Source organism: Anastrepha obliqua, chromosome 3 (genome assembly GCF_027943255.1).
Source record: "Anastrepha obliqua isolate idAnaObli1 chromosome 3, idAnaObli1_1.0, whole genome shotgun sequence".
Lineage (NCBI taxonomy): Eukaryota > Metazoa > Arthropoda > Insecta > Diptera > Tephritidae > Anastrepha > Anastrepha obliqua.
Window position 1 is genome coordinate 49,340,356 of NC_072894.1, and position 21,179 is coordinate 49,361,534.

Below are 21,179 nucleotides of genomic sequence, written 5' to 3' on the forward strand. Positions count from 1 at the left end.
AAAATTTTGTAAAATGGGCTATGCTACGCCCACTTTTGGGTAAATGCGTGTATCTCGGTAAGGACTAAATTAAACTCATCCCAACTTAAAACACATTCCCAGCTCATTTATTTCGGACATAAATATTGCTGAGATTGGGTAAAATCAAGCTCACTTTTTTGTATGAAAAGATTACATTTACCTCCTTCAGTCTATTATTACAAAAATAACTCTTGTTGTTAGATTCTACAAACTAACAGCTCGCCAAAATAAAATTTTTCTAAAATGTGCGCGGGTATAAATGTTCAGTTCGGATCGAATTTAGTGCTTCTTTACTTGTTTTGTACAAAATTTCTTTAAAAAAACCGAAATGTGTTATAATTAATTTCAGCACTTCGAAATAGATGAAATGAATTGACCTTCCTCACTTGAATTTCACACACTTTCAACGACAAGAGATTCATTAATTTCGTAGTGGAGTGTATGTTATGTTATTATAATTAATTGATGTTCTGACATTAAAAAAGATAAAAATACCATAAATAGCAATAGTTTCACGCAAACAATTAATCTACTGTATACAAATCCTCTCTGATTGTGCCATAAGTTAATCAGTAATAAATGCTTTCTCATACAAATTCGTTCAGTACCTAATAGGACATAAATTACGGGTATCAGCTTCAAAAAATAAACAGTAAATTTTTACATAAATATATACCAGTAGTTAGATTTACATACATTCACAAATGTCAGAAATATTTGAAACGTTATCTGAGACTATGTGATCGCACTAGGGTGGTCCATATAAGGAAAAAGAAGTTTTAGTTTTACAAATAATGGCGTTAGATAAATGCTACCTTCCTTCACACTGACAGTTTTGCAGCTTGCTTTGTGTAGGAATGCATTGATTTTGCAAAGACGAACATCTAATAAATTACCAGCAATTTATTTAAATATGGTCATTACACTGCCACATCATTCCTGCCTTTTTAATTTTTTACACAGTCACCAGTTTCTTGCTATTTGGAAGTAAACTATCATACATTTTTGCAATTATTGAAATTTAAAAACATCGCGTTCTAATCGTTCGTAATTCCCAACACTTTGCCATATTTTTCCTTGTAAACTCATATCTAAGTCCCGTTATACTGATTTGGTTTTTGGGTTATCTTTTGCAAATATTCGAAATAACCGAAAATTTATATTCACATATTTTTTTTTTTATTTTCGGGGTTCATTCACTATTAGTGCTTTTGCCTTTTAATAGCTCACCAAAACGCTGAATGGGCCACATTCTAGAAAAAAGTTTCCGTTGAAATTCTACGTGATGCTTGTCTAATGCCTTGGAGGAATCTGTGTGTATAGTATTCACTTGATAAACAAACTGGTAACCGTAAACCGATCCGCAGCGAATCCATGTTGAAAATTACAAGTATCCCTGATAGCTAATTCAAAAAGCTATGTCATTGTAGTAAGTTTAGAGATTGATCTATAATTGTTGTCCATGTTGTTTTTGTACGCACTCTTATGAATAGAGGTAATAGACGCAATGTAAGGGATTTATAAAAGAGATTTATTAAAGAAAATGAAAAAGCTAATAATAAAAAATATTTGCCGTTCGAATTCTAATTTTTTTTCTGCGAGCCATTTCTTCACGTTAGGGAACAAGAAAAAATCGCAGGGGCAAGATCGGGTGAATACCGGGGGTGCGGCAGCAATTCATAACGCAATTCATGCAGTTTGGCGGCGAAAACTTGGGATGAATGTGCTGGTGTGTTATTGTGATGGAACAGCAAAGAAAGTGGTCCTATAAATCACTGTAGTATTGCCCAGTGATTGTTCTACCGTTTTATAAAAAATCTATGAGGATGACGTCGTTCGCATCCCAAAAAATCGTCGCCATAAACTTTCCGGCCGATGGGACTGTGTTCACCATCTTTGGAACAGATTCACCAGGAGAAATCCATTATTTTGATTGTTGCTTAGTTTCTGGTATGTAATGATGAATCGAAGTTTCATCAGCGGTGACAGTTCGACGCAAAATTTTCTTCGAATCATGCTTAAATTACTCCAAACACTGCTTCGAAGTTAACAGCCACAACCGCTTATTGTTGCTCGTGGGCAATTGCGTCACCCATCGGTCCGACAATGTTTTCATCGCCAACTTATCATGTAAAATATTAATTGTCGTTCCGGTCGACATACCTATGGTTACTTCGCGTCCTTCATTCGTCGATCAGCAAAAATCATATTGTGGACTTTTTGAACGACTTCCTCACTCACCACCTCTGCCGGGCGTCCTGGTCACTCCTCATCAAAAACGGATGTTCTTTACCCACGTTTAAAGTCGTTGAACCAATATCTACATAACTGTGGTAATAGATGGCAAAGCATCCTCATAGACAGCATCCAACTGTGCTTTTACCTTCTCGCATTTTGCTGCCCTTTTTTCATCCTGGCGAAACTCACGAAACACGTCTGTCAATTAGTCTGAAATTTGTTTTGCCGTCGTTTGATAAATGGCAGCACACGATGCTAACACCAACTTCCTTCAGGAATGCCCTCACAGGTACTTATTTGGATAGCCCTTGTATTTATACTAGGCATACAAAACTTTGTAACACAGGTTGTCACTCAGCATGCAATGTACATAAAAGCTCCGAATCTATTTCTAGTTTTTCCGAGTCTATAAAGTTTGTGATAAAAACTATCTACCATACGGAGGCGACATACTATGTATAAAGCAATGCGGTTTACCGCTGTAGGACAACAAAATGTTCTAATAGCTGAAAAGTTGGGCCACCCTCATGCACAATTGTTGGTGGCTATATGTAGCAAGTGTATTGGTACAATACAAATGGGAATCTTCGCAGTTCAATTGGATCTTTGCAAATCGTGCGGACCAGTTAATGCTGCTGAAAGATTTTTTATTTGTTTTGCAAATCTCTCCACTGCAATGCGTGTTCTCATGTAGTGCTTTCAGTTAAGAAAACTTGTCCAATAAATAATGACGTAATCTATTAATATTGTGATATGCCGGTCTAAAAGATCTTTCCACTGGTGACTTATGGATCGCTAATGCTTTTGCTCATTAGCATAAGCTCAAAGCAGAATCAAAACAAAAGAAACAAGAAATACTTTAGACAAAATGTACAAAGCATCCCATACGAAACATGGTAAAAATATTTAAGCGGTAATTCGATATAAAGAAAAAGCGATTGAGAATACAAATATACCTTGCTGATACCTTTCGTTTAACGAAACGGAACAGTTTAGTTGAATTTCAAAATTGAAGGCGAACACAACATTCTAACGGACTTACAGTCGCGACGTCATAAGAACAATAATCAAGCTGGTTTAGAACTTTGTATTGTATATTCTTAGTAGTGATTGATTTTTTATATGAAAATGAAGACGCAAATCGTAAGTAGTACATGAAAATATTTTGTAATTGTGTGAATATAGGTGATTAAGTGATTTTTGGAAATTTTACCTTTTTTAAATAAGACTTTTGTTATTGCCGTCAGGATTGGACATAGTGCACTAAATAATTACTGCAATAAGCGAATGGTTAAAACATTGAAAAACTGAAGATTTAGTGATAATGAAACCCTTATTTTAACTACCATTAAAAATAGTGGCAGTGCAATTTAGTGGTAGTGCGAAATTCCCAACCCTGATGGCCGTGAGCATAATCCAAAAAGTATTCTATGGAGTTTTCTCTGCTTTTCAAAAGACATAAATTTTATCTAGCTGAAAGTTCCAGTTACTTATCTTCTGCGTATTGAAGGAGTTTGCTTTCAGTATTATTCAACTTTTATAACCATAAGTGGCATAAATTTGTGGCATTAGTGAAATATGTGGCAGAATAGTATAGTTTACTTGTTCCTGATGGAGTAGCCTTTAAAAGGCTGCCTTTTGAGATTAATAGGATAGTAAATGATATAAAAAGTTTTTTTCTAATATCTTCTCATAAAAAAATAATCTGCCATTCGGAGTCGACTGTGGGTACCTTTATTTTTGGAGCAAAATAAAGAGCAACACCATAAATAAGAGGAGGAGTTCGGCCAAACACAAAAAAGGCTGCGCCAATGATATATACACACATAATATATGTATATGGCACAGTAGCTCATTTAATGGGTTGTCACCAGACACTACACTCTTCTCGTCAACAATTAAGCGAACTTTATGATGGGCAGGTGAAATTTGAAAAGGTCGAGCCGAGGAGCACCAAGATATTTGGTGGCTCCTAAAACATTCAGGCTAAAAAGCCCATTGTATTTAGAGTTCTGGAAAGAGGGTAGACAGTCAAGGAAGAAAGGTGAAAAGTATTGGAGAAAGAAAGGAAAGAATAGAGACAGAGATAAAGGTAGTTAGTCCCATGCGAATTTTCCAGATTCTTTGGCAAATCCGTAAATATCCTCTAGTTTTAGAGAACGAATATTACTCATTCTCACGACATCGGAACTTAAAATTCGTACCTTGCACTAGCAAAGGCAGGACATCCACAGAGAAAGTGCTCAGTGCTATCCGCCTCCTCCAAGCAAGACAGGCACATCGTGTCCTCAATGATTCCAATGGTGGGCAGATGCTGACCCCATGGGTTGTGTCTTGTAACAATAGCGACCATCAACCGAACGTCTTTTCTTTCAAGTTTTAGTAGAAAGTTTGACAGTTTTCTGTTTGGAGTTGTCCCAAAATACTTTGCAGTTCTGTAGCGTTCTAGACCGGACCATCGCTCTTTATGTAAAGTGCATACATAATCGCTGATCCAATTCGTGAATCCTGCTGAACTGATTATTGGCCCTGGCCCCTGTAGGGGAACCGCAGGTGGTGATGGGCAGGTAGTTGTGAGGTTGGGCCAAACCTCCACTCATCTACGTAACTCCAACAAAGCATACATCAGACAGTGATTTGGTATTATGCTTCGTAGTAAGATGGAGAAAGGATCACGTTGTTTGAGCGTCTGAGACTGTTTTTCATCGAATTTACACTTTTCTTGTTATTTTGCGCCAGCATTACTTTGCAGTTTTGAAGGAGATCGCTGTGGACACAACACTTCCAGTGGATCTCAAGAAATGTTCGTTCAGAAATCTCGAACAATCGAGGAAGTGATGCTTGGTTCTAGAAACGATAATTAGTATTCTCACTTGTAAACCAGTAAGAGAGGGTTTGGTTTCCAAGGCGAAATTTTTGCCGAATGTTATCTATCTCATTTTTACTAGCGGATATCCTTTAGATAACAACGCAGGCAATATAGGAGCCAATACTACATTTGGATTAAGAGATTGTATAGGGCAACGTGGAAAGATATCGGTATTTTTTTAAGAATGAAAGTAAAATTAAAAAGAAACAAGTGTACCTTGTCGATTTGTATGTGTTTACCCTGCGCGTTCGATTACCACTGAGGATATGAACAACTGTTATGTGATGAAGGCCGGCAGGCAAAGGCAAACTTCCGAGTGCTTTTATGGGTGAAAAAACTTTTCTTAAAAATAATCTGTCATCCTGAGTCGCTACAAAATTTTCCTGCGGGACAACAGAAAAACGAATGCTTGTTGACTATAGGAAAACTGTCATTATTGAAGTAGCTACGATTTTTCAGGTCGCAGTGGAAAATCCCGTCATGATAATAATACGTACATAGTTACATACATATATGCATATATTATATGAGGAATTAAATTGGAAATTAACAGTACGAAAAAAGAAGAAAAAATGTGAGTGCATCCTTTGGGAGTAGGGTTAACAAAATATTCGATTTGGAAAGTCAGATTCTAGCTTATAAAGAAGAAAATATTGTATAATAAAACTTAATAGAAAAGAAACTTAATAAAAAAATTTTAGTTTGCATAAAAGCCAAAAATTAAGCAAATTTTTACTTACGATGTTTGGGTTTTCCTTTCCAACTACAGAATAAAAAAAATTGCAAAGGAAAAATATTTGCACTATTTACATCAATCACATGAAATAGTCGACCCACTTTTATTATTTAAATTAATTTTAAACAACAAAACTCATATGTGAAATTTTAAGGAAGGGGACAGTTTATTCAGTTTATTGTTTCTGTTAACAAGTAATAAGCTACGTAACTTAAAACGCTGCTTAAAAATATTTGCTGAATAATTGATGCACTCACCAAGCATTTGATGGTCGAAAATACTTTATAAACATATCTACTCGGTTGGCAAGCAGAAATTTTAAGCAAATGTTTGCTCGGTACTCAGCGGTAAAATAATGTTCAACCATGCAGCCATAATTTCATTTGCCTAGTCCGACTCAATAATTCTATCAATACCATAAAAAAATAATATTATGTCATCAGACGCACTATTGAAAGACTAGCTCCACTCGGTTCTCGGTGAATTGAATAGAATCATTTGTTAAGAACTTTTTGTCCATAAAACAATTTTTTCTTCCTATTCATTGCCCAAACATAACTTTACAAAAGTTGGCTATTGTGACACTTTCTTCAGTTCTCACTTCAAAATTACTCCAAAATACCATTTCGATCTGTATATAATTTTTGATCAAATGGAAGTTATCTTATACAATGTTATGTCTTGGTGTAGGTAAATCTATTGGCAGATCATTAGTCTTCATTCTTTTTGATGTAGCAGAAAAAAATTAACAAAATTAAAAATATATAAGATAAAAGAAAAGGAAACCAAAAAAAAACAAAAAAGGGATAAGACAAAAGGAAACAGAATTTCGAATTTGGAAATCTAGAAGTCAAATTTTACTGTCATACATAATGGCATTAAAAAGTTATTATTATAAAACGTCTTTCAAAAGTGACGCCTAGATGGCAGTAGTGAATAATTCGTAGATGGTACATTTTTTTGCGCCATCTTTGACATTTTTCAAGCAGACAGATGTACAATTTTACACGATAGGATAACACGTTCAAATTATTGAAGCTTATTATGAAAATAGTTTATCTTTAAGTAAGACACGTCGCGAAATTCGTGATGGTTTGTTTTGTGGAAATAATCATCCGGATGACAATTCAAAGGTAGGTAAAAAATTTCAAGAAACTTATGCTGTCGAGGACTTTTCCTATCCTGACTATAACTGACAGACCAGTCTTGTCTTTCTGTTGTAGCGCAAAGTGTTGTTGAACAATCCTTAACATCTATATCTCGACGTTCGCAACAATTTAAATGATGCCATTTTTCACATATAATGGTTAAGAGCGTAGAGAAGGTTAAAACTAATCCCGGACTACAAAGAGAAATGATGATAACGATGATGATGATGATGAATGTTTAAGAGCAGTATTTTGAAATAATGAAACCTGAAAGAATCTAAATTTTTACATCTTTATTAAAACAACATCTAGGCGCGTCTTTTGAAATACTTTATGTATGTAAAGTAAAAATTATCATATCGCTACCTATAGAGGCTTTCGGCTGAGACGAGGCACATCTTGATATATTTTAATATTATCTTAAATATCATTTATCCTGTTTGCTCGAAGATAATGTTGGTTACTCTAGTTTCAACCAACAATCACATTTTAAGTCCCTTTAATAGGTGATATGTGACGGTTTTAAAAACTAATGGTAACTTTATAAATTTATTAATAAGTTTAATAATTTTTTTTTTGCCACCGTAGGGAATGGGTTGGTGCGTGGCTACCATTCGGAATTCGTTCATTAGAATCCGAGTGTATGTGTGCCATGAAAAAACTATTAATAAAAAATATCTGCAATTCGGAGTCGGCTTAAAACTGTAGGCCCCTCCATTTGTGCAACAACATCAAGATGCACACCACAAATAGGAGGACGAGCTTGGCTAAACACCAAAAAAGGGTGTAAGCGCCAATTGTACAGGGTGAACGATATGAAGTGTTACCTTTCAAAACACCATAACTTATATATTAGTTTTTATTGATTTCAAAGACAAATGATTACAATTTTAACATATGTATATTCACTTTAGCTCGATATGACCACCTTTTGCTTTGACTATAGCCTTCAAACGGTCAAAAAATCAGTTGAATGCTGCACGAATGTGATCTTGAGGTATTCTGGCCCATTCTCGTATAATCGCTTTTTTCAGCGCATCCATACTGGCATATTTTTTAGTCTTCATCTTGCTCTCCAAAATGGACCCGATCGAATATTCTATCTGATTTGCACCTGGCGAATTCGAAAGCCATTGTGTGGACGAAATGAAGTGTGGAACATGATTTTTTAACCATTCTTGGTTCACACGAGCTTTATGAGACGGTGCCGAGTCCTGTTGGAACGTCCATGGTCTACGACCGAAATGTTTGCGTCTCCACGGCTCTAAAGCAGTTTCGAAAGCATTTTCCCGATAATAAGTCACTTTGACACCAGGTCAATAAAAACGATTGGAGAGCGTCCATCAGCGGTCACTGCGGCCCAAGCCATTATGTACTTACTATGGGAAATTGCTTCGAGTGGCCATACATAGGTAGGCTCAAATTCTCGTATGAGCGTTCGGTCAAGTAAACACGATCGTTTTGAGTGTTTATGAACTGCTCAATTGTGAAATTTTTTTCATCAGAAAACACAATGTTAAGAAATTCGCCACGTTCGTGCAAGCGCAACAACTCCTTTACTCTTTCGCACCGAACTTTTTTTTGCTGGGGTGAAAGATCGGGTGCTTTTTGGAACTTGTAAGCCTTGACCTTGAGCTCATTTTTCAATATGCTTCGAATGCTGTCTTGCGATATTTTCAGTTCTTTGGCCATTTTTCTTCCACTTCGACGTGGATTTCGTTCAAGTCGAGCCTTCACTTTCCGAACCATTTCTGGCGTTGTTGCGGTTTTTTTTGGTCCACCTCCATAGTGTTTTGCAATGCTACCAGTATCATTGTAACGTTTTATAGTGCGATACACAATCATTTTATTTACTTTGGGGTGACTGAGCTCAGGAACAATGGCTGGTTGTGACTTTCTAGCCAAATATAACGCAATCACACTATTACGTTTGAATTCCATCACAGAAAAAAAAATTAAACAAAATTGAGACGCAAATGCTTTTGATGGCTTATAAACAATATATTGAACTGTCATTAGAACAATTTTGACGTTGATGTCATGAGCAGCTTTACAGATGTATATGTATATGTATATATATATTTTTTCCCTTGTTCACTCCTTTCGGGAGCCTCGACAAGACTCTTCCATCGTACACGGTTCTGTGCTGTTGTTTTTGCACCGTCCCATGTGAGCCCGGCATCTCTTAAATCGCGCAACATCGACCTTCTCCGAATGTTTTTTGGTCAACCGCGACCTCTGCCTCCGAGCGGGTTCCAGTCCAGTGCCATTTTTGTGATGGTATCTGGTGGTTTTCTCAATATGTGACCTATCCATCGCCACTTTCTGCATTTATTATATACATATTATTATATTTAAATTTTTTGATTACGAAGCACATAAAAACAACCTTATACCGATACTGCGTTTTAAGTACTCAAAAGCTAATATTAGAATTACATAAGGCTTTAAATTTAAATTAACACGTAGTATAATATATCATATATATACGTATTAGTTAATTACGTGTAAGCTCTAAAAATAGTTAATGTTAATTTAGCTACTCAATATTTGTTTTCAATAATATTTATATTATTCATACAGATTTACAGCTGCGCTTTAATTTTATTGGTGCAATCCATACACGCGATGGTCATAGAAAACCTTGACAATGGCGAGCAGTTGCTGCACTTCGGGTGAGTCAGATAAAATAAAGATAAAATAAAATACAATAAATAAATTGGAAAATAAGAACGAAGTCAATTCGTTTTGTGCTCTTTCTGTTAATGATAAGCTACAGCTGGATACAAATTTCTTATTATGTAAATTATTTTCTCGCTCTTCTATTAATGACATATAAATAATTTTTTATATTTGGGCTATGATATCATTTCGTTGGCAAAAAGCAGGTGGTTGGTTCTTTTAGTTCGACATAACTATAGTTTTTATTCATAATCGTCAGCTAACCGAACTGTTCAAGTCTCTTATTGACACAAATGAGTATACAGTAAACAAAAAAAAACAGTAAACAATAAACAAAAAAAATTCCTGCGTTGCCTTTCATATTAAAATTAACTGCAAAATATTTAACAGAAAAAGTTCTTCTAAAACAAATTGCGAATATATTCATAATTTTCTCTCTCTTCAACAGCTTCAAAACAGAGAATGGTCAATCGCGTACAGAGGACATAAAATACAATAACACACACAATGAAGTAGTTCATGATGATGATGATGAGAAGAATGAGAAGGTTGCTGCAACAACTGTGACACCTGTGGAGTATCGAGGCGGCTATAGTTTCATTTCTGCCGATGGCTATGAATACACTGTGCTTTATAAGGCAAACAAAAACGGATTTCAACCCTATGTAACAGCGCGCAAATTACGGAGTGATAAAATTTGAGCGAAAATCTATGCATGAAATCTAATAAAATGCCAATATCAACAAAACTAGATCGTATTATTCTTAACTTTATTATATTTATTGTAATCACTACCAGTATGCTAGTATATTTATGTATGTAGTTTTAAGTTGTGATAACGCAATATATTTAGATTGTTGTATTGTATGTATGCATGTATACAAATATATGTACGCGGTTAATACTTACGCCACTTTCGAAGGCAGCGTTCAAAAGTTTAGAAAATACAAAATCATAAATAATTTTTGTTGTTGTTGTTGTTCCTGTTGAAGTGGGTGAGTATTTCTACTGAAATAATTCTAATTAGAGACTTGTTTTTTGTGTTTTTTTTGTTCGAATCTGCTCCGCTTCGTGAGATCCAAGTATAATAGCAAACTTCTTATTTCTATGTCTAACATTTCATTAATTCCATTTCCAATTTCTATTCGGGATTTGACTAAAAAGTGGAAAATATTGAGAATCGGCTCATTTAACGGCTAACTTCAGCAAACTTTGATACAATACTTTTGCTAGATCGTATATCGCATAGCGTATTCATATAAACGCTTCAGCTCTAAAAGTAATTGGTGTTTGGAGTTTTAAATGAGTCTTTAATTATGTTAGTTTAAGAATTTTAACTCGCTTTTGTCCATTGGCTAAAAATATATATAATGTTATAAGGTTTTTTTTTGTAACTCTAAACTAAAGGGGCTAAGGATTAAAAAATGGGTTTAAAATTTATTGTTTTTCGCTAATGGACGAAACTTTTACAGGTCATTCAAAATAGTTATTTGTTAAAAAACATTGGTGCAGAAACTTATAATGAAAGATCGTCATGTGACAGTGTGTAAGACTAAGTCAATATTGGACAGTACCTCCACTAGCATACAGAAACTATTGATTAAATATTAGGAGGTTAGGTTAAGTTAGAATAACTGGCTGCTGTAACGGGGCCCTCTTGGACAAAGAATCAAATTTGTCCACTGCGATGCCATACAGTGGTTGGGAAAATAAAACAAAATCCGAAACGGGGAGAAGAAGTAAACCACTTCAATCTGCTGGTGCAATTCACCAGGTGCGTAAGGTTTAAACTTGCTATATCCGCAGGTATTGATTGATTACACAGGCCGATAAAATTTAACCAACATTCAGACCCAGAAACCAGACTATATATTTCCGAAGGTTTATGATGCGCTGAATCCAAATCTGGCCTCAGAATTGCTCTATCAGCTCTGGTTTTCGAGATATCCTAACCTAAAAGCCCATATTTGAGGTTATGTAGCCTTGCAGATGTTTTCTTTCACCAAAATTAAAGGATGGCATCTTTAAATACAATCCTTCTTTTTTCAAATGGCGTTTTGTTTGCTCAAATATCATTTTTTTTTCGCAGAGATATCGCATTTTGAAATTTTCATGTTTTTTTTGTATTTTTGCACTTTTAGGTTAGGATATCTCGAAAACCAGAGCTGATAGAGCAATTCTGAGGCCAGATTTGGATTCAGCGCATCATAAACCTTCGGAAATATATAGTCTGGTTTCTGGGTCTGAATGTTGGTTAAATTTTGTCGGCCTAGTTCCATTAAACACGAAAGATACGATTATCGTAAAAACTCAAACTAATAAATTAATTTTAGTTATCAATCCGAATTTTGCATGGACAGAGAAGCAGATATTAGTTTAAATTATTTCGGATACTTTTCCTTGTAGACTAGTGTTATTAGTAGAGAAACATATCTGTTGCCATTAGACCCCATATAAATGCATAAAAGTTCAACATTTTACTTTCGTCATCGGTTGGTAAAAAAATCAATGTCTATAAGATCATAAACACCGACGAAAGAGTGAGCATTCGGTATTAGTCCGCCAATAAAAACAATTTGTTCGAAGCGAAACAAAGAATTGGTCACTAGAATACCTCCAACGTGTATCACTATTCATTTGCCCGAACTCAACACAAAACTGATTAAAATGCCATTTTCCAAACAAAAACAGAAGAAACTGAAGATGAGTTTTTAAAAACATTTTTTGGTGGTATCTCAATGATAATTAGAAAAAAATACTCGCATAAATGGTTTGCATATTTTGAGGAAGAATGAACATACATTTTAGCAAATTCAAGAAGAAATGCAAACTTAGCTTTATAATTTATAATATTTATATTCGACGTATAAATGATTGATTCATAATTATCATTTAGCCACAGAGCTTTAAATATAATAAAATTGAAGATATAAATACAAAAAGCTAGTCAATGAACATCTGTAAGCTTAAAAAGCTCATAACAGGTTTTTGTCTTAACTAACTGGAAAAGATCAAAGTTGAATTAAGTTCAGTCTGACAACTGAATGTATTGCAGAAGTCCATTTATATATACAAGTATATGTATGTAATTCAAAATATATACTTATATATGTGTGCGTGTAAGTGATATCAACTCAATCCTCAATCCCAGTAAACATTTAAGTAGGTATGAAATGTATTCGAGAATTGAAATGGACACTTTCCCAAATTTTAATTATTTGAAAACTTTTTAATACTGAATTGAAAAATAAAAAATAAAAAATAGGGGGTATGCTTCGGTTCATATTTCTGAAATTATTAAATTACTTTAGAAAATATGAGTTCGCTGGGTAGATGTGTTCCCAAAAATTGTATTTAAGGTCTATGGAAGGTGTTACATACTCAGAATATATATAATATTAATTACACAAGAAGAAGTATTATCGTGTGATCAAAATATTTCAAGAAATCCCATCTATGCCCCGATGTGTTAAAGCTGAGGGTGTTTATTTGCAAGCTGGTTATAAAGTTCCCCGAATGCTCTGACGCCTTCGATATCACTCGAACTCAATATTGGATTTGAAAAGGTAGGTTTACGGATATATTCCGAGCTCGTAGAATTTGCTTCAACATGGTGCAACAAGTGGTTTTAGAAAAAGCTGAACTTTTCAACTGATTTATTCGTGCAAATGCAACAGGTAACTGCAAGAAAGATGCTGTCAGCGCAAAAACATCTTGGAACAGAAAGTCGCGGATAAAAACTAAAAACAGTATGTCTATTCACGAGCTATTTATGTTCTTGCTTTTTGAGAAATTGTTCACATTTATTCTAAAATCAATTGCAATCGTTTCATCGAATTCATACTCGGCATTAAATTAAAGGCTAAAGTGCGCTGGAAAATGAATGTGAAAGGAATGGCGAGAACTATGTAGATATAAAACATAACACGTTCGGTCCGAGCTTTATACATATTTCGGCGTATATTTTTGTAAAATTTAAATTAAACTGGTTTTTAATTTTTGGAATCAAGCAAACTCACAGGTATTGAAAGTTTTAGCTTGTAACATCATACAGACGGACGGAAATGTAGTCATCATACGTAGTTATATGAAAAGTGGGCGTGGTTTTTATGCGATATCACTAGTATTTATGTTAGATCTAAATAAGGTGGTGAGCAGCACGTGTACCAAGTATTGGTGTATCACCGGACCATAAACACGATTTTACAAATATTTCGAATCCAGGGCCACCTGGCGGGTCTATTTTTTATAGAAATATTTTTTCTTATTCTTTGTATTGATTGGCGTGGCAACCGCTTACGCGATTTTGGCTGAGTTCAACAAAGCCCGTCAGTCGTTTCTTGTGCTAACCGACGCCAGTTGGATACATATAGTGAAACCAAGTCCTTCCCCACCTGATCTTTCCAACGCAGAGGAGGCCTTCCTCTTCCTCTGCTACCACCAGCTGGTACCGCATCGAATACTTTCAGAGCCGGATCGTGCGTATGAATTCGGACGACATGACCTAGCCAACGAAGCCGCTGTATTTTTATTTGCTGAGCTATGTGTATGTCGCCGTAAGCATTATACAGCTCATCGTTCAATCGCCTACGGTACTCGAAGCCGCAACGTGCAAAGTTCCAAAAATCTTCCACATAATCTTTATCTCAAATATTCCAAGGGACGCCTTATCGGAGATTGTCATCATTCATACGTTAGGACGGGCATGATGAGAGCCCACTCTATGTAGTTTTGTTTGTCGAGAGAGAATTTACGCCTCAATTGCCTACTTATTACAACAACTTCCTTTGGGCGAACATTATATAGTTATTTGAAAATATTACGAGAATGATATGTGACAGGCGCGCTTAGTAAAATGGATGCGTGTGGATGTGATATATTTAACGTGCTAGATCTTAGTATTGACCATTTCATTGACTATTTTATTAAGCCTTTTGTGTTTTGCTTAAAAAAATAGTCGTATCATAAAAAATTTCCGAAATTTTGGTGCTGCTTCCTATGCTAATAGATTTGCACTATTCCTATATAATTAAAGAATCAAGCGTTTATGACATTGAGCTGAATACTAAATGAATAAATGAAAGAAACTCATATGAAAATATTATTAGTCATTTTAAGTCGCTCAACGCACGTATTTGGAGAAGTAGAAAAGAAATTCCCCGGACGTGACGAACTTTCTTGAACCGCATTAAGTTATCTATATGTATTGTATTAAAATTAAGCAAATGTGTTGGAGTTTCGGCAGCTCTATAATTAATGGCGGCTTTAGTGATGGTCAAGATGGGTACGGAACAACGCACTCAGCAAATTGTACTGTTGCGACACATGTTCAAACAAATTGCTCACACTTACAAGCATTGGGGTATTAACACACATACATGCGTATATTTAGTGCACAAATTTAATGCCAAGAAAAAATAAACACTTGAACTACAGCAATAAAACTAAGTGGCGTCTGTCGATTGCATTGATATTTTTTTATTGATTGCCTATGAAAGATGAATTTAAGCCGGAAAACAAAAGACTGAAGCAACGAACTTGAATGTTCAATTAAGTTACAAACAGCAGCAGAAGTTACAATGCTTATAATACAACAACAACAACACATTGATCACAAATAAAGCTAAAAGTGCTCATGCGCGAGACTCTGCTAGGGTCTTCTTTGACTCAGTAGCAGCAGCAACTGTGGTAACAGTGAATATTGCTGTATATTCTATGGCTGCGGATTCGCTGAGTTATTGTCTGCATTTCTGGTGGTCATTTTTTGTTTTGATTATCTTCTGCGCCAACAAACAACGTACAAATTTAACCACTAAGACATGAATTGCGCTACGGCTGTTTGAATTTTTGGCTACAACACAAATTTGTGATTGTGTTTGCAATCACTTTGTTTGTAGCAGCGCAGAGGAACAGTTGCAATTGTTGGCATGATGATTGAAACAAAAATTGTAAGTGCAAACTAGGAAGTAAAGCGAGGAATGGGTTGTAATAATTTGATACGCCTTTTGTGGTATTATTTTAGGGCTCAGTGAAACTATATTTTGGGAATATAAATGTTTTAAATAAATTTTTTCAAGTACTTTTATTATTTAACTTGACTAAATTATGTTTATAATAAAATATTTTTTTTACTCTCCCTTTAGTTGCAGTTCTTGGCGCTGGCCACATTCATGCTCATCTGTAGTGATGCGTATTATCCGTATGGACAACAACAACACCACAATCGCCATGGCAATTACAATTATCATAATGGCAACTTCGACAGATACAACAACATAAACAACAACAATAATAATAACAACATCAACAACAGACGCAACACAGACACCAGCCATCCGATGTTGGCAATAAATTTGCCAAAAGTCTACCTGGGTGACTTTGAGTATGTGCCTACGCGGGATGGTTACCGCTTCTCGTAAGTAATTGCTTCCATCAGCCATAACCCATTACATAATCTGTGCTGTCACTTCAGAGAATGAAAGGATTTTGGTTAACCCACACATACATACGTACACATACACATGTTGTTTAAATTAATTTTCGTTACGTTATTGCAGTTACGAACTGATCGACGGTACACGCCGTACTGAGGTCGGCTACATTCCAAACACTGTCCCCTATATGTCCGATAAACGTGCAACGGAGGAACGTACGGCTCTACGTATGCGTGCCAGAGCCAATGCAAAGAATCGTAAATTATCACCGAAATCATTGCAATCGTTGGCAGGCTGATCATTGTGTGGGGAATAGAAAGGCAGAAAAGTGAAAAGCAGAGGAGTAGCTAATGGGTGTATATGAGTATGTGTAAGCGTCCATAAATCATGACAGGCAGCCAAGCTGATAAACGCGCTGACCCCTTGGTATACTGACCTATTTTGTGTGCATTTTGTACAAAAGTTTTAAGGTATTTCTGTTTGTTATGATAAAAGTACTTATTTTATTTCACACAGGCGCTCATATGTAAGGCTGTACGTCTGTATTTATGTTATGTATGTATGAACTGAATTGAAGAGGTATGTGTTTTGTTGTGTTTTAGTATTTTAGTGGTATATTTTGTTGTTAACGGAGCATTTCGTGCAAATTATTATCATTGTGCTTTTATTGTTATTAAATTTGTAGTGAATTCAGAAATATATTAATTACTGTTAGGTTTGACTATAAATAAAAATCCGATGTATATATGTGTGTATTTAAATCAAAGGAATATTTTTGAAAGTAATGGGTTTTTGTCTGGGGAATTTCAGCCGCTTTTGTGCTTACTTCGATCAATTCATTTCAAACTGAGTCATATTCTAAGAGTTTTTAATTCCGCATAAGGCGCAGCGAATGGCTTACGACTGACTGGTTTTTGTTTGGAAAATCGATGAATATACCCAAATATATTGATTACCTTAACACAAAACAAACAAAAGCAATTATTTAAAATATGGAAGGAGTCAAAACGAAATGAAAAAATTTGGGTATTTACTTTAACACAAAAAATAGTAGATGTAAAATATTTCACATGAACTAACATAATTCATATTTGTATATGATAACCTCGTGCTGTCAAACAATAATCAGACCTCTCATTATGTAAGTGGGACCAAAGCACATACGTATATACATATGTACATACTCGTCTGCGTATAAAGTTATTAAAAGCTCATTAAAAATATTTTTTGAAATGCATATTAATGCTAATGAGATACGATACAATGGCTGCTAGACAGTGAGGTAGTCCAAGCCAAAAAATGTCTTGTTCTCTTTCTTTAAACTTTATTATATCACTTTAAGTACTCAGTATATGAGTATATACGAGTATAAATGTGAAAGTTTGTTTGCAATTTTTACATTCCTATGCCATTCATCCAATTGCGCTTCATTATCGGTTGGGACCGAAATATTAAAGAAAATGTAGTTCAAAATATAAGATAAATTAAAAATTTCTAACTTTGCGTGAAGAAAATTGAATAGGTTCTTCAGTACCAGTATGACAAGGGAGAAAATGCGAAGTAGGTGGCCAAAAAAGTGTGCTAACACAAGACACACTTTAGAATGTCAATCGCCAAAATATCGAGAAAACCATGGAAATCGTTTAGATGGGCGGCATATGAAGGCTTATTCCATTACCTAGGAATTGATAAATAGCGATAATCGCGTTGGAGTGAGTGGTCAATTTTTAGAGTTTCATTGTTTTAGAGAAGGCATTGTACCGAATGTTGTTAAGTGCTAGTTTGGGCAAAAATAAATCAGTTTGTTAACAGTTCAGCACATTATTGAACTCCATGTGTATGCAACGCGAAGGCAGATCCCACATAAAATTTTCCCAGAGACTTAGTGCCAGTGGTTTATGCACAAAGTGAAGAAAAACCAGCAACAAGCGCTCCAAAGTTAAGGTCAAAGACTTGCCATCCAGAAATTCATCGAAAATACTGAGGGAAGCAAATTTAAATGACAGAATAGCCGGTAATAAACCTCTCATAAGTATAAGGAATAGAAGTAAGAGATTACAGTTTGCGCGTGACCATCTACATAGAACACCAGCATTTTGTAGGACCGTCCTTTACGCAGAGGAGGTGAAAATAAACTTATATGGACCAGATGGCAGACCAAAATTTGCGAGGTACTACAAAACACGACGATAGCAAATTTATGGTTTAGATATGCATGCCATCAAATAGAGTCGGAGATCAAACCTTAATCGAAGAAACAATGAACAAATATGCTTACTTAATCGAAAAAAAAAAAATAAAATTGGATTCAGGGAGCATATGCTCAGATGAAATTTATTATCTAAAGCACACAAAATTTGCTTTTCGTGTCTCGTACAGGCGGTGAAAGGCTTCAGAATGATTGCATAGTGAAGAAAGTTAAGCATAGTTGCCATGCTTAAGCTTCAAATGATTTGGGATTGTTTAACGTATCAAATTGTTTGCTCACTACACTGTATTAATGAGATGATGAATGCCTAAAAATATGTGAAGTAAAAATGTATACGAGTGCGTATTATCTGATAGTCTAGGATGGCGCGTGCATGCATTGTTGGTAAGTTGATGAGCTAGTAATTCTAAGAAAATGTACAAAATGATTAATGTGTTTGTTTTCAATTCACCACTACTTTTGGAAATTCACCCGACCTATGCTCAATCGAGTATCTATGGCACATTATGAAGTATGAAGTTGCTAAGCAGAAGCTAATAAATAAAAAAAATTAATTAAGTGGTTTCATCCGAAGCTTTATTGTTGTTCTTCACGTGAATCGGTGTTTTTATGTAGTGGGTCCCAAACTCTGCGCACAACCAGATATCCTGGGTTGCTTCACCTTCTCACTTTAGCTTGCTCTTAAACGGATGTTTGGAAGCTACCCAGAGAATACTTGGGAGGAGCGCCAAGTTGTGAGCGGCTTGGACCGTATACAGATGAATCGTCCTGGCCACTCCCAAGTGAATGGTGATCAGGGACTTGACCCACTTGCGTGGACTTCTGCACACGGAACCATCCTCCTCCTTTCAGCAGAGACCTCTCGCCCGGCAAAACTAACACTCTGCAAGACGCTCATCTTGCCCGTGCTACTCTATGGCGCTTAAACATGGGTTGTGTTGCAGACTGATGCATCAGCTCTTGGGGTATTCGAGAGAAAGATACTTCCGAAAATCATCGCCGATAGGAAAAAGTTGCACACCAAAATTACTGCGATGCATCCACTCTTTTTATTCATCCCCATTTCCAAGAAAAGAGGGTTATCCAAAGCGAGCAAAATTGGAGGAAGTATACTTTAATTGAAGGGATTCAATAATGTGGAAAGGGGAAAATTGTACCCTAGCTCTTCGAAAAACAATCATAGACTTGCAAAAACGGACTACTCTGAAGTGCTATTTCAAGACAATTAAACATTTCAAAAACGATGGTTTTTGATTGTCAGAACAGGATTCCACCCACCGAGAAAGTTTTTTTCACCCGGAAGAGCCAATAATGCAAAGAACAGTAACGCTTCGATTAGCAGAAGCAGGGCTTAATGGCCGACTGGCTCGGAAGAAGCATGCAACAGCACCGTAACGACAACGCCATAACCCATTACATTATGCGCGGTGGCCAACACGTGCAGCATTAGGGTGGTCCAAAAAAAAAATGTGTATGCTGCCGCCCCCCAAAATAGTAAAGAATGAAAAATAAAAAGACCCGTATTTTTTTTTTTTTAATCAGACCATATTTAATGGTGCCGCCGGGGCTTTGAAATATCCCATGTATTTTGCATGGGAAAAAAATACTTTTTCGTAGATTTCATGTAAAAACCTGGAAAATGAATATATTTTAACCGGATACCTCAGTTTCTCTTCATAATTGGTCAGGCAATAACAACCAATTATGAAATAATTAATTTTTTTGTATTAACTATTTTTTATAGAACCCCAAAAAGCCCCCATAAAACGAAAATCTAAGAAAAAATCGAAAAACAATATTTTATATTACTTTTATGATATTTTTTTGTGAAAAAAAAATTAATTATTTCATAATTGGTTGTTATTCCCTGACCAATTATGAAGAGAAACTGAGTTATCCGGTTAAAATATATTCATTTTCCAGGTTTTTACATGAAATCTACGAAAAAGTATTTTTTTCCCATGCAAAATACATGGGATATTTCAAAGCCCCGGCGGCACCATTAAATATGGTCTGATTAAAAAAAAAAATACGGGTCTTTTTATTTTTCATTCTTTACCATTATGGGGGGCGGCAGCATAAAAATTTTAATATAAATTTTTTCCCATGCATTTTTGGACCACCCTAGTGCAGCATGCTACCTCAAATTCGTCTCACCAGTCATGAAGCACGGGGAGGTTCAATAATGGTGTTTGGCTGCTTTTCGTGGAACGTTGTCGGGTCAATTCATCGTATTAAAGGTTATATGGATGTGATCAAGCAGGTTCAGATACCTCAAAATGGAGTGCCTCCTTTTGCGGAAGAGAATTTACTGGTGATTTGGAATTTTCAATAAGTTTATGATCCGAAGCATACTTTTTGTGTTGCAAAAAATTTTTCGAAAACAATTTGATCTCTGTTCTGGATTGGGCATATGCGAGAGCTGACTTAAATCCAATAGAACCTCTCTGTAACGACGTAAAAAATTCACTCAGAACTCGGAATAACATAAATTTTGATAAGTTAATTGAAAAGGCCATGACAGCATTGGAATTCATTTCTGCTGAACATTGTTGAGGTTTAATAATACCGGTGCAAAGGCGCTGCGCAGCAGTAATAAAGCAAAAATACTGATACAGATTGAATTATTGATTGATTGATTTTAAATTTATAAAATAAATCTAGTATGCAAAAAATTTAAATGATTTCATTGATTGAAAAAATCTCGAATGGGAAGAACTGGGTGCCGTTCTTAAGTATTTTGCAACATCTACAAGGTGGAGTTAAAAAAAAAAACAAGATTAGCGTCATAAAAATGTTTTTGATGGCGCCATGTTTTTAATGAGTTAGTGCGTTTGAAGTC

At 35.4% G+C, this 21,179-nt stretch overlaps 2 protein-coding genes across 2 annotated transcripts; both read left to right on the forward strand.

Moving 5' to 3' along the window:
- Positions 1-3,279: 3,279 nt before the first annotated feature.
- LOC129242485 (endocuticle structural protein SgAbd-6-like) lies at positions 3,280-10,567 on the forward strand. The gene is made up of 3 exons (XM_054879148.1): positions 3,280-3,402; positions 9,596-9,687; positions 10,143-10,567. The coding sequence occupies exons 1-3, from the start codon at positions 3,382-3,384 to the stop codon at positions 10,393-10,395; spliced, it is 366 nt and encodes a 121-aa protein (XP_054735123.1). The 5' UTR covers positions 3,280-3,381; the 3' UTR covers positions 10,396-10,567.
- Positions 10,568-15,624: 5,057 nt separating this feature from the next.
- Positions 15,625-16,426, forward strand: LOC129241323 (probable serine/threonine-protein kinase irlF). Its single transcript, XM_054877581.1, has 3 exons — positions 15,625-15,642; positions 15,838-16,109; positions 16,252-16,426. Exons 1-3 carry the CDS (start codon positions 15,625-15,627, stop codon positions 16,424-16,426), a joined length of 465 nt encoding a protein of 154 aa, XP_054733556.1.
- Positions 16,427-21,179: the final 4,753 nt, after the last annotated feature.